This window comes from Psammomys obesus, unplaced genomic scaffold (assembly GCF_907164565.1).
Source record: "Psammomys obesus unplaced genomic scaffold, mPsaObe1.curated_primary_1811, whole genome shotgun sequence".
NCBI classification, from domain to species: Eukaryota; Metazoa; Chordata; class Mammalia; order Rodentia; family Muridae; genus Psammomys; species Psammomys obesus.
In genome coordinates, this window is record NW_026590503.1 from 734,803 (window position 1) to 747,830 (window position 13,028).

Consider the following 13,028-nt stretch of genomic DNA (forward strand, 5'->3'; position numbering starts at 1 on the left):
ATATATATATATATATATATATATATATATATATATATATATATATCAAGGTGTATGTGGAATGTGATCTAAATATAACCTATTTTCAGTCCAATTTCCACATTTACCTAGCCACCAATCCCTTCTCCAGGCAAGCCTGTGAGGAAAGAGTCCTTCATCAGTGACAGCTGGGGGAGTAAAGACTCACATATCTTCAAACCACTGTCTAATTGCTGGTTGCTTTTCATTACTCACCACTGAAACACCATTTAGGCTCAGTGGTTCTCAGCCTTCCCAATGCCGCGACCCTTTACTACATACAGCTCTTCATGTTGTGGTGACCCCAAGCATAAAATTATTTTCATTACTACTTCATAACTATAATTTTTTTGCTGAATGATTTCTCAGTTCCCAAGACCATTGGAAATATGTGTTTTCCTAGTGGTTGCGACCCACAGGTTGAGAACTGCTGATTTAGGAAGATCTTGGCTTTTGGCCTCCCTGGGGAGTTCCAGTTTATACCAATGGCACAACTATAATTGTAACTAACTAGTCCCCTGTTCAATGTAAAAATGACTGAAGATAAAGCATAAATTATAGTCACCCAACAGGTGCACTAGTCAGATTTTCTCAAACTGATTATTATATAAAAAAATGAATTATAATGAAAACTTCTGCTATGGTTCTCTCTGACCATCAGGCCTCTTGTGGCCAACAGCTTCAACACAAATGAAGGGTACTTGTAGCTACGTTCTGGCTCTTCTTGGTGGCATTCAAACTGATTTCGTCCTGTCCTAGTGCAACTGGCCCACTTTGGATGGCCGCAAAGAGAGCAGGGCCAGTGACTAGAATGTCCAGGGTTACTACAACATTCTTGAAACTGCCCAAAGTGAAAATGGCTTCTTCCCACTCTGCTTTTCTAATATAATTGCATGACCTATTTTCTAGATAATGGGAAGGTTGAGTCTTTTCTTTGAAACATAAATTAACATATACTAAGATCCCCTTATCCTCTAAACCCCTCCTGGTTTAAAAGAACAATTTTTCCAAACACTCATAGGAAGTTCCACTTTGAGATCATTCCATTGTAAAAAATGAGCACTTTATGAAAGGAAGTTTGGCTTTGATCTGAGCAATCAAAGAATGTAAATGGATTTAGTGGTTTTGCATCTGATGGGAGGAAGATTAAGAAGTGCTATTTAGTTCTGTATTATCTTATCATATAGTCAGAGCTCCTTTGAAACAAATTTAATTTTCAGATAAATTATATTTTCAAAATAAATAATGACATTCAAATGACATTCAAAATAAAAGTTGTATTTTCAAAATAAATAATGTCCCTAGGGTATGTTTGTTTTCATGAGTTTGGAGAGTCATGTGCTTTATCCAGATGTAGATTTAGAAGCAAACATAGTTATGTTGCCTTTTAAAATAAATGTTTCATAAATTAAGGCTATTTTAAATTGTAAGCATTCAAGAGCTATTGTGAACCCCAGGAATTAAATTTCCAAATTAAGCTTAACATAGAATTCTATTTACTTACTGTGCAACCCAGGTACTAGACTCCTATACTAGGGATATACAGAAAATGCATTATAGGCTTGCAAGAGAGCTCACAGGGTAAGAGAACTTGCTCCAACCTCAGTGGGATCACTAGAACCTATGTAAAGGTGAAAGGAGAAAACCAACCTCCTAAAGTTATCCTCTTACCTCCATGCTTACCAAGATATGTACAGGCACATATACACACATCACACGCACAATAATAATTAAGTTAAACTTTTAAAAGAAAAGAAAATATTTTTAAAGAGTCTAGTCATTTTCTCCAAGGGAAAGCAAACAAACAATACGGGGAGTGGTATCTTTTAAATGTGGTAATAATTGTGAGAGAGGCTTCATAGTTCTTTCACAACCATGTACTTGAATTTTTTTGCTCTATAATCTTATTAATTTTTTTAAACTCTCAGATAAAAATTGTTCCCTAATATGTGTGTTTCTATTTTAGTGAGCAAGTTCCTAAGAGAAGTGGGTTAGTTAAGATCAGAGTGTGTTTATCCTCACCCTCAGAGTGTCACATACACACAGACAGATTCAGACACGCATGGGTCCTCTCATACTGAATCCTTAGCATTGACTTTTCTGAAACAAGTTCCAACTGGTCTGAAGATGATGATGGATGCTGAAGACATCATGTGCACATGCTAGAAATAGAAAGAACGAAGCAGGACAGGCAAAGGACAAAAAATGCCTTTTTTTGAGAATCTTTCATGGAAGACCCATTAAGCAACTTTGGTATAATGCTCTGTCATCATAGTTATTCATGCAACCATCATCATTGCAAGAAAAGCTGGGAATTGTGACATTCCAGTTCCTCCCAATGTTGCTTTAGAAATCCTGAGCATAGTAATTTAAAGGGAACAGGCATGCCAGTGGCCACAGTACTCACGGTTCATCACTGACCAGTGTAGAGCATTGCAGATGGTGGTACACTCCACCTAGACTGCTTTCATCAGGCTGTCAGGCCGCATCTTTTTGCTTTTGAGCTCTGTTGTTTGAGGGCTAGTAATTGCTCCCTTCTCAGAAGAGTTGCTTTCCTCCTCGCTGGGCCCACTAGATTGCTTTCATCACCAACACTCATTTGCTTGGAGTTGGATGCTTTTTTACAACAAGTTTGAAAAAAATTAAAGAATATTCTAGAGGATTAAAAAAAGGATTCTGAGCTGGGCATGGTGGGTGCCTGAGTGCCATTAATCTCAGCACTCAGGGAGGGAGAGGCAGGTGGATCGCTGTGGGTTCGAGGCCAGCCAGGTCTACAAAGTGAGTACAGGACAGCCAGGGCTATACAGAGAAACCCTGTCTCAAATCCTGCCCCGCCCCGAAGTAAAAAGGAGTCTGCTAGTTGACACTATTTACTATAGAGACTAGTAGCTTCTGATTCCATAATGTAGGAGTAAACTACACATATTACTATAAATTTTAACTACTTAAAAATGGACATAACAAATATGTATTTATTCTATTATTCTATAAAAGTTATTTTAATAGCTAAAGCTTTGACATAGATATATTGTAATTTTTTTTGTTTGCTTCCTTGTTGGTTTCCTGCATTCTAAGCACTAAATAAAAAAGCAAATGAAAAATGCTAGCCTACACTGTTTGAATGTTGCACCTATGAAGTCTAAGGATAGATCTAGAGGAAGAAATGAAAATGGAAGACCTGTGTTATTTTCTCATTGCCTTTGTTTTGAGGTGTGGTCTCAGAAACTAACTTGCTAATCTTAAACTTCATAGCTTCCCCTTTCTAGATTCCCTTCAGAGAAGCTCCTGCCTCATCCTGTCTCCTCTGTCCTGCTGCTTTTCTGATCCCTACCACCTTTTTCTCACACCATTTTCAGAGAAGTTACTGCCTTCCTAGTTTTATAGGAACCTTTAGGAAATGTTAGCTGAAACCTTGGAATAAAAAATTCTAATACTTGAAGCATCACTGTGTTTCCTTGTTTCTGTTTGTACATCAAATGGCAGCATGGATTGAATATTTGTAATCATGTTCAGTATCTCGAGGGTAACCATAACATAACACATATATATCGGATGATATGAGTATCAGCAAGAAGACCCTGAAGCTACCCTTGAAAATTATACTCTGTGTCTGTTTAACTGTTATGGAAATGTAGTGTTGACTTTGCTCTTAGTAGAGGAAGTAACTTTATGCAATTATCCAAGCATAATTTTATTTGTATAATAACAGAAGAAGGAAAGAAACAGTGCCTAGAAAAAATGCACTTTCTTACAAATCATTCCATTTGTAATAATAGAAGAATCTGGAGTAAGCACTTCTGATTATCAAAGTCTACAATGCTTGTCAATCCTATTTGTTCTATGTGCCAAAAACTAACAATATATATCTTGTAATTACATCAAATTTTATTGTCCAGTCTTTACAGCAAGAAAAGAACACTGGAAATCTTGTTTCTAGCCTTCATTTAGTCTGATCTTTGATCTTGGAAAATCTCTCAGTCTAAACACCAAAACATCTACTCTTTGTTTGTTTGTTTGTGTGTTTGTTTGGAAGGGTGCTGTGGTGCACTTGTTTACATCTACTCTTGTGTGTGTTTGTTTGTGTGTGTGTTTGTGTGTGTGTTTGTTTGTTGGAAGGGTGCTGTGGTGCACTTGTTTCATTTTGTTTGCAGTTCTTGTCATCTGTGTGAGTTTCTTCACTTCTACTGACTAGACAGTCTCACAATAATGATTAAATAATGCCATCTAAAAAAAGAGGACTAAGCTGAGCATCGCGCACATGCAATTTCCTAATCTTTCTGCCCTCTGTGGGTATTGGATGCTTATTATTTCATCTGTGGACATTCATAGACATCATTTCACATGTATCACAGTGAAAACATGAATAAAATGAATGTGTTTTCAGAGACCTTCTGAAATTTGACCCTTAGTTGGGCCCAGCATTTATTCACAGGACTGGGTTGGTACATGTTTCTTTAACTCCTTTGTTCTTAGTAATTATTTTAAAAACTAAGCTGAGTGCATTAACTTTTTACTTACTAATATTCTATATTAGCTACAGTTTTTGTCTTATGACTCAAGAGACTTTCATGTTAAAAACAGACAGCAAGGTACATTTACTACAGATTTAAACACACACAGTCATTCTTTATGGGAACTTAGAACTAAACACACAAACACACCTACATTTAAAGTTATCCACATGCACATGTCAATATGGGTATCTCTGCATAATTAATGATGTCAATTAATATACCTCTGTCCTAAGTCCCCCACTGTGTGCTTACTATTCTTGCTTGATTTGCCTTATAACGTCCTTATAGAAACAGGTGGCTATTGTTAGGGGCTCGTTAGAGAGAAGAAATGAAGTTAGAGAGCTTTCAAAGCGTATGTTACTAAGTAGCAGCTGCATGGAAGTCTGGCGTTGCCTCCCAGTAACCATTTGGCAATGTTGCTCCAACACATCTGCGCCTTTTAGTCTTGTAACATAATGTGAAAATTTGTTTATAGGTCAAGGGATAAAATTATTTAGAAAGACAATAAGCTACTAAATCCTTTACTGATTTCTGGCACAGAGAAATGACACAGAGTTCAGGGGGACTAAACGGGCACAAAAGGTATATTTGGAGTTGTGTGGCTTAAAACATTGTCACCGTACTTCCCAGTCCTTAAGAGTACACCCTAAGATCAACACAAAACTATCTCTCCTAAGAATGTAAGCCTAAAATATAAAGCATTGTGTGTGTAAGGCAACAGCACTGGACAAAGGACTCAGCAAGCAGCACTGTAGGTGCGGATGGGGGAGCCTACATAGGCTAAACTCTAAAGAGAGGTCAGGGCACAGCCCTGAGCTGCTAGGAAACCACCTCCTTGCATCAGGAATGAGAGCCAATGAGGAAAACATACCCAGAGGCTGAAAACATACACCAGAGTCCATAAACAGCACTGTGCATTGATCTGTGTGCTTTGTAGGGATTTCTCCTTCCACAGATGTGTGTATGTGTGAGTGTGTGTGTGTAGAAAGACAGAATTTTTATCACATGCTGACTAGTAATTTGTCCACTCAGTGACAAGAATTACCATAATTAATATGTTACTTGAATGTTAAGCATTTTTCTAATTTGAATATTTTTAAATTAAAGAGCAACCTCATAAAATTCCATGTGGGAAAGCATATCTGTGAAGGGTAACCATGACAATGTCCAGAAACCATGTTTGACACTGATCCCATGGAGTTCAGTTCCCCACCTTCCCCCAGGTCCCATCAGGCTTGCCTTCTCTAAATCCATCTCTGGACTGTTTACCTGTGGTTGTGTGGACTCTCAGCAATGTCCACCTTGGGATCCATGATGCAATGACACAATCTTATTTTCATCTTTAGGAATCTGAAGGTGGAGAACAGAGGTTGGCCCTTGAATTTTTTTTAAATAAGGAAACACTGAGAAACTTTTATGACTCTTTATAACCACTCTTTGGGTATAGCACATAGGCAGGAAGATGGCTGTTACTACAAGACTGGCCTAGACAATACAGATTTCCAGGCAAGACAGTAAAGGAAAGGAAATTTTACTTGTAAATTTGCTGTGATTTCTGTGCGCTATGGAAGTAGGAGCCCAATATAAGCTTAAACGTGGGGAAATTTAGGTCAGAATTGGACAAACATTAGTTATAAAGATCAGAGCCCTAGGCTCTGCATCTGTTCTTCAGGATTCTGCAGTCTTGACTGGCAACACGAAGTTCAACCTGTTGTTAAGTCAAGAGTCCCATTCAAGTCTGAATGTAAGGTCAAAGTCAGTGCTAATAAAGGTTATCTGGTCTAGATCTGACTCAACCCTTATTCCCGTAACAGTACATCTCATATTAAGAAATTTATTTCTCCTCACTCCAGAGGCTGGGAAATCCACCATAAAGGAGCAGGCATTCCACATCTGGTGAGAGGTCCTCTGACTTCACATGTCAGAGACCAAAAAGGCAAAAGGGAGCAATCACAGAGAAGCCTCTTTTATAAGGGCTGCAGTCTCACTCAAAGGGAAGAATCCCAGACATATACATTTGCTATAATGCCAAAGACGAAGGGTGGGTGAACCACAGAGGGTAAGTAACAGACTGTGAGAGAGCATGTTAGGGAAGAACGCACCAGGCTTAAGGCAAAGCCTGCGCAGGACAGGCAGGGAGGGTGCACACTAGCCTAACACTCTGCTCAACTTAGTGCCTCTCTGCTGTAGCTGCCACCCTCACTCTGCCTACTCAAGCACCTGTGCAACGGCACATGCCAGTCAGAGCTGCTTCACCCTGGGTTCTAGAATGTTTAGGAAAGTTGAAAAAGAGGAAAAAATGCAATGGGAACTTGATGAGCCCTATCCCTGTAAACTCTCACAAACATGTCTGATTATGTCTGTAGGTACACACACTTTAATGTTGAATGCACTTTTAAGGAGAGAAATAGAGAATAAAATATGTGAACCAAGACAGCAAAGAGCCCCACCCCTTTCCGTTGCTCTAAAGTACAAAAAAACATCTTCATCACATTCCCAGAGCAAGCTGGTAAAATCTCCTGTGTCTGTTACATAATCTGCATGTTCTCCCCACCTGGACTACAAATGACTTGTAGTCTTGATGTCTACCTCGTTCACTGTGTGTCTATGAGTAAAGTGGAGTTAAATGAGTTTCAGTGCCTATAGGCCATATGAGTACAAGAATAAACTACAAAAACAGAGTTACCCGCTAAACACAAGAAAAGACTGATACATGCTCATCCCTTATTAGAGTCTGTGTCTATATTTAAAATAATGAATCTTATTATAATTAAGAATTAGTACATGGAAGAATAAAGGCAATTTGTAGGCACAACTATCTATTCAGATACAGCCCCGCACAGGAATCAATCTTAATGTGATCCAGTCTAAAAAACTGGATTAGCTAAAATGGCTTACTCACTTTAAACATTTTGTGTCTAAAATACTGACTCATGCCACCGTGTCTATATCTGTATTGCGCAAAATAATATTAACACAATCTTCTTCTACTGTAATACTTTAAATGTCCATCAAGATTACTTTTCAGAAATTTCCCTCATGTGACTCAGCGTAGCTTTACATGTTGATATGCTGATTTTTACATGAAAAACATCAGCAGGAAAAGCACCTGCTTGGTTCAGAGATTATGAGCTATGACATCAGTGACCAAAACTTTCAAAGGTCCCCTTGCAGTGCAGCACAGCCTGCAATAAGCTAAATCCCCAGATAAAACAAAAGCCACATTTCCACCCTCCTCTTTTCTTCTGCTGTTAGAAAATTAAATGCTAGTTATCCAGGCATCTGTTAACGGCAATGGCAGCTTAATGCTTGCCAATGAAACTGTATATTGTCTGATGCCATCTGTTTGTAACAAAAGGTGACTTTTTTTACTTTTCTAGCTGCACTTTGAATTGTTTACACTTTCCACCTTGAAAAAAAGCCTAATGGTTCATCTTAACTTGACTTTCAGACCAGAATAAATGTGGCTCCTCAACCGTGGTCTCCTGTGCCAGGTGCCTTCAGCTGGGTCCCGAATGCGGATGGTGTGTTCAAGAGGTGTGTCTTTGTTGATGGTGGTTTTGTTTGTTTGTTTGTTTGTTTGCTGCTGCTCCTACTTTTGAGTTTTTCATCCTTAATTTTCTGACTAGCCTGATTTCATTGACCCAATATTCTGTACTTTAAAGATGCATCAGAAACAAGAAAAGTAATGCTGAACATCAGGAAAATTTTAATTGGTTTTCTGTAGAAAAGCAGCTTATCTGACTGAATATAAAACCAAGTGTAACATTTTTATTAAGAAAACTGTGGTAATTTTGACATGAAGTGCAAACCATTTTATGCTCTTCATCTGCTCTATAGGAGAAGTTGACAAACATATATAATAACTTTTAATAGTTCAGTAAACTTTGATATGAGATTCTAGCTGCAACTTGCAGCAGAAAGTTATATACCCAAGTTTGATTTTTATCTTAATACTTGCTTTTGAAAGAAAAGCTGGATGATTCGTTGATCCATTTTGCTTGTTTTTATATGAAATACTAACAGTTCAGTGATTTCTTAACATTGTATAACAATTTTTTTAATTATATAAAATGTGATGCCTTTATTTTTCCAGTTACCTGTTCATGAAGGATTGTGTACAGTTAAATCATGTAGAGTGGAGAATAATTCACTCTTATTGTTGAAAGTTAATGTTTTGCGTTCTGTGTGGAGAAATAAATTCAAAGTTCTTAGTAAAATTTGTAATGTCTTATTTTTGTTTTGCTCTAACCTTGTTTTATGAGATTTTTAAAAATCAATAATTGTAAATCAGAGGTAGCTATATATAATATTTCCATTTGCTAAATTGGAGTCTCTTTTGTGTTGCCTGGGTAGTTTTGAGGTTACTTATGCAACTCCTGGGCATTGAACCAATGGGCTTTCAGAGGCTCTGCCTACATGGATATGAATCTCTAGTTTTACTTCCTTCAATTTATCTCAATAGCTAAACTCCCACCTCTTGTCCCCACTTTCCCCCTCTTCATGTATGCACCAGGAGGCCAAAGACAGCTGAAAAGTTGCAGGTATGATGGGTACCACTCTCTCCTTTGAGAGCAGGGCACTAGCACATAAGGGATTCACATACAGTAGCCACACCTAAATGTCACCTTTTCTGATGGCAGTCTCATGTTCTACTTTGTTCTCTGGGCTCCATAATGAGAAAAATCAGACGTCTTTAATTTACAAGGAAGTACTTTGTCACAATCCATCAAATCAGACAACGTCATAAAGAGGAAGATTCAAGAGTTTCTTGGTCCAAGATCATCAGTTCTGTCACCCTAAAGACTAGACAGAATCCTTGTCATTCTCTGCAGCCTTGAGTGTGGAGTTGACCTGTAGGGTCCTCTGTGTCAGGACTGTTATGTGGCCTGGTTTTCCTGACCCTGAGCCAATACTCCACTCATATTTAGAAGAGATCCTTAGAGTCCTGCTCTTTGTGCCAAGCCAACTTCAGCTGCTAAGTGCTGTAGTGGGAGTTATTGGGGTGAGCTTTCAAAAGCCTAGTTGTCAGCCAAGTGTGACACGGGGTTCCAGAAAGACCATTCCTTCTCACAGCTGTGATTGGTACAAAAGAGGAGAAAAATGGCAGCTCAGAAAATGCCCATCTGTCTGCTCACAGAAGTGAGACTTAGGGGAGAGGGGAGTGCCAAGGGATGGGAATTCAGAAGGAAGAAAGCCAGTGCAGGGGGTGTGCTGAGGGACAGAGGGAACCTGTGTCAACTGTTGGACCTGCAAACAGGGACCTTAACAAAGACATTTTTAATATTTGCAAGGTTATTCTTGTCTTACACAGCAGTGTAAGATAATTTATGTTTAGACAGATCAGGCTCTAATAAGATACCAAATTGAATTTAATTCCCACATTTTCTAACTATAAACTATGTAAACAACTATGTAACGTTGTTGCTTCATCCCTTTAAATCTTATTTTTCCTCTCTCTAAAACAGAAATGCTGATTGTACCCACCCACATGTTAATCAGTTCCCAATGGGGTAATATAGGATATTGCTCGAGACGTGACTATAAATACTTAGTTTAGGGATCTGGCACTGCCTGCCTAATTCAGCCAGGAGCTGGGGAGATGGCTCAGTGGGGAAAGTGCTTGCCATACAAGCATCAGGACTTCAGCTACAACCCCCAACATCAAAACCTGTGGCACACATCTGTGACCCCAGCATTGGGAGGTAGAAACAGGCATATTCCTTGGTCTTGCTGGCAAGACAGTCTAGTTGAAATGGCAAACTCAGAGTCAGTGAAAGACCATATCAAAAGACTGAGGTGGAGAAGTAATGGAAGAAGACATCTAAGCATCAACTTCTGGCCTCTGCACATAGCTGAGTGGACAAGCTCAGCTGCTTACACATGAATATGTTATATGCACACAAAAATGATAATAAAATATAGTAACACACACACAGATTCTCTGAGGATACAATCTTGGGATTGTTCATTGTTCATATTACTAAGAGAAGAAACTGCGTAATCCCTGTGGGCTAGCCTGATGTTAGCAAGAGGTAAGATCACCCATCATAGACACAGACACAGCTGGTGATCCTGACTTCTCAAGCCAGAAAAAAATGGAGGGAAAAAGAAGGGCGTGTTCTTTCTTTCTTTCTTTCTTTCTTTCTTTCTTTCTTTCTTTCTTTCTTTCTTTCTTTCTTTCTTTCTTTCTTTCTTTTTTCCTAATCATGAGTATAATGGATGAAGAGCAGCTTAACAAACCTGGCCTGTATAATTTTTAAAGCTGGTCAAAATACCACCTCACCAAAGCTCACAAAATAACCAAGAAGAGCTGGTGGAAAATATGTAAGGGCTGGCATTAAGGGGAAAGGATAAGAAATTCTATCTACTGGCAATGGGCCAGAGCTGCACTCTTAACTCACAGCAGCTGTAGCTACCTGCTCTGGGCCTGCAGAAGACTGGTCTTGTTAACCATTGGATATGTATGGGAGAGAGGCTCACAGGGCCCTCCCTGTCCTGCCAAAATATTAGCAACTGAAAGATCCTCGGAGAGGTGTTGTCATTGTCTTTAGTTGTGACCACCAGGTCTGGTAATTCCAAACCCATGAACACAGAGACAACCCTGGGTAAAGAGTTGTTCACAAAACAAAACAAATAGACCTGACTGTGGGGAAAGATTTGCAGGGAGTATTATGCTGATGCACAGAAAAGGCAACCGCTGAAAAGCTGAAAAGCCGCAGCAACTTCAGCCTAGGGCCCTCATTCTCATCAGATCTCAGCTACAGAAACTTGGAGTCCAATTTCTCCAGTATTTTTCTTGAAGAAAAAGTAAAACTTAAGGGTTAGGAGAAATTAATAGACATAAGCTGCCAAAAATTAAAAGGGTGTGGCATCAAATCACTTCTTTCAAATGGAAAGTGAGCCACGATGGGCAAGAGCCTTTTCTTTCCCTTCCAAACCTAATTGGCCAATTGGCGATGCTTTTCTGCTTAACAGTTTACAGTGGGCCGAAACAGCCATCCTGATTCAGACAATGCAAAATAATTGGGAGGATTTTGCTATTTTAGCAAAACTATCTGACATTTAAAGGTCACATGACATATATCTTGATGTATAGTTACAGGAAATTAGCCACCCTTCGCTTCTTTATTCACTACACTGGAATTCAGACACTCTTACAGGCTGTTTATATTTTCATTCCTTTGCATTATTTGAAATCTTGGGGCCTTTACACCTGGAAGAGCCGTGTGGCCCTTTGTGGCATGACATGTTGGGAATGCCACAAGCTCCAAGCCTTGTGTACTCTCCGTGTCCCTACACCGGGAGAAGCGGAACCCTTCACCTAACCTGACACATACCTGAGGAACTGTGACACGTGCTGGGTTACCCTTCTCTGTGACACTCCACGAAGTTTATAAACTATTTCTGCCTGACAGTTGTAGGTGTTAACAGTTGATATGATAAATTTAGATATAAGTAAAGGCTATGACTGTTTAAACTTCTGATTAAAACCTAGGTGAAAGTTAACTGCTAAGCAAATTTAAATGTGTCTGTTTCCACAATGCCACTCAGCAAACACCTGGGTCACTTAGAAAGAAGGGAGCATTGCCTTGTTCCTTTGCATTGTTTTTGTATCACCAGTGAGGGCCATCGCTAATTATCAATCAACTCTGAAGACCAGGCAGGACAGCATTAGCACTTGAGGCCATACACGTTCTCTGAGGCACACACTTCTCGCCTTGTTCTTGACCATCTTCTAAAATGGGGCATTTTGACATACAAACCATGTAAAAACAGACAAATGGTTACATTTGCCCTACTGACTTTAATTTACCAAGTCATGCTGTAAACTGAGAAAAGAACAAAGGTGTTTTAAAATATTTTCTATTGCCCACCATGATTCTACCTAATCATTCCCTGTTGCTGGGTATATTGCTCTTCATAATTAATGACATCATCTTTGGCATGTCATTTAGACTTACAGTTCTCGTTCTCCATAAACCCTATGACATTCTCTTGCCCCTAAGCTTTACTCCCATATAATATTTCCCTGTGGAGTGATTGAATTCACCCGGTGATCCGTGATTTCAGTGGTGGTTTCTCTAGCTGCCTTGCTCTGTATCTTTAACACTTAGAAAACCATTGTCTTATAGTAAGTATCTGCTCAGTAGTCTTTCATGGACTGATTAATTAAGTAGAGATCAAATGCCCTGAATCATATGACTTAAAGGTGAGATGATTAAATGCTGGAGCAAAATAGCCCTGTTAGGAAGACTGCTGGACAAATATTCAGCTCACATGTAACTAACAATCTCAAATAAACAATTTAGATCATTATTACCCATAATAAAATATTTTCATACTTTTCAATACAAGGCCTCAATGGTCATGTGAAAAATGGAAGTATCATTTTTTTAAATCTCAACCAAAACAAATTAACTTTTAAGCATATTTCACTAATCCTAAATTAGTCACCATTTTATACCTGAATTGGAATCTTCTATTATCGCATCA

The 13,028-nt window shown here is 38.8% G+C and overlaps 1 protein-coding gene across 2 annotated transcripts in view; it reads left to right on the plus strand.

Annotated features, from left to right (window-relative positions):
• Itgb8 (integrin subunit beta 8) overlaps positions 1-13,028 on the plus strand; it is an 89,680-nt gene that overhangs the window by 25,865 nt on the left and 50,787 nt on the right. Inside the window, exon 2 of one of the 2 annotated variants that reach the window (XM_055607547.1) lies at positions 7,984-8,069. The exons of the other annotated variant lie outside the window; for it this stretch is intronic. Coding sequence (XP_055463522.1) covers positions 7,984-8,069 — 86 coding nt within the window. The remainder of the gene's footprint in view (positions 1-7,983; positions 8,070-13,028) is intronic. 2 annotated transcript variants of the gene reach the window in all.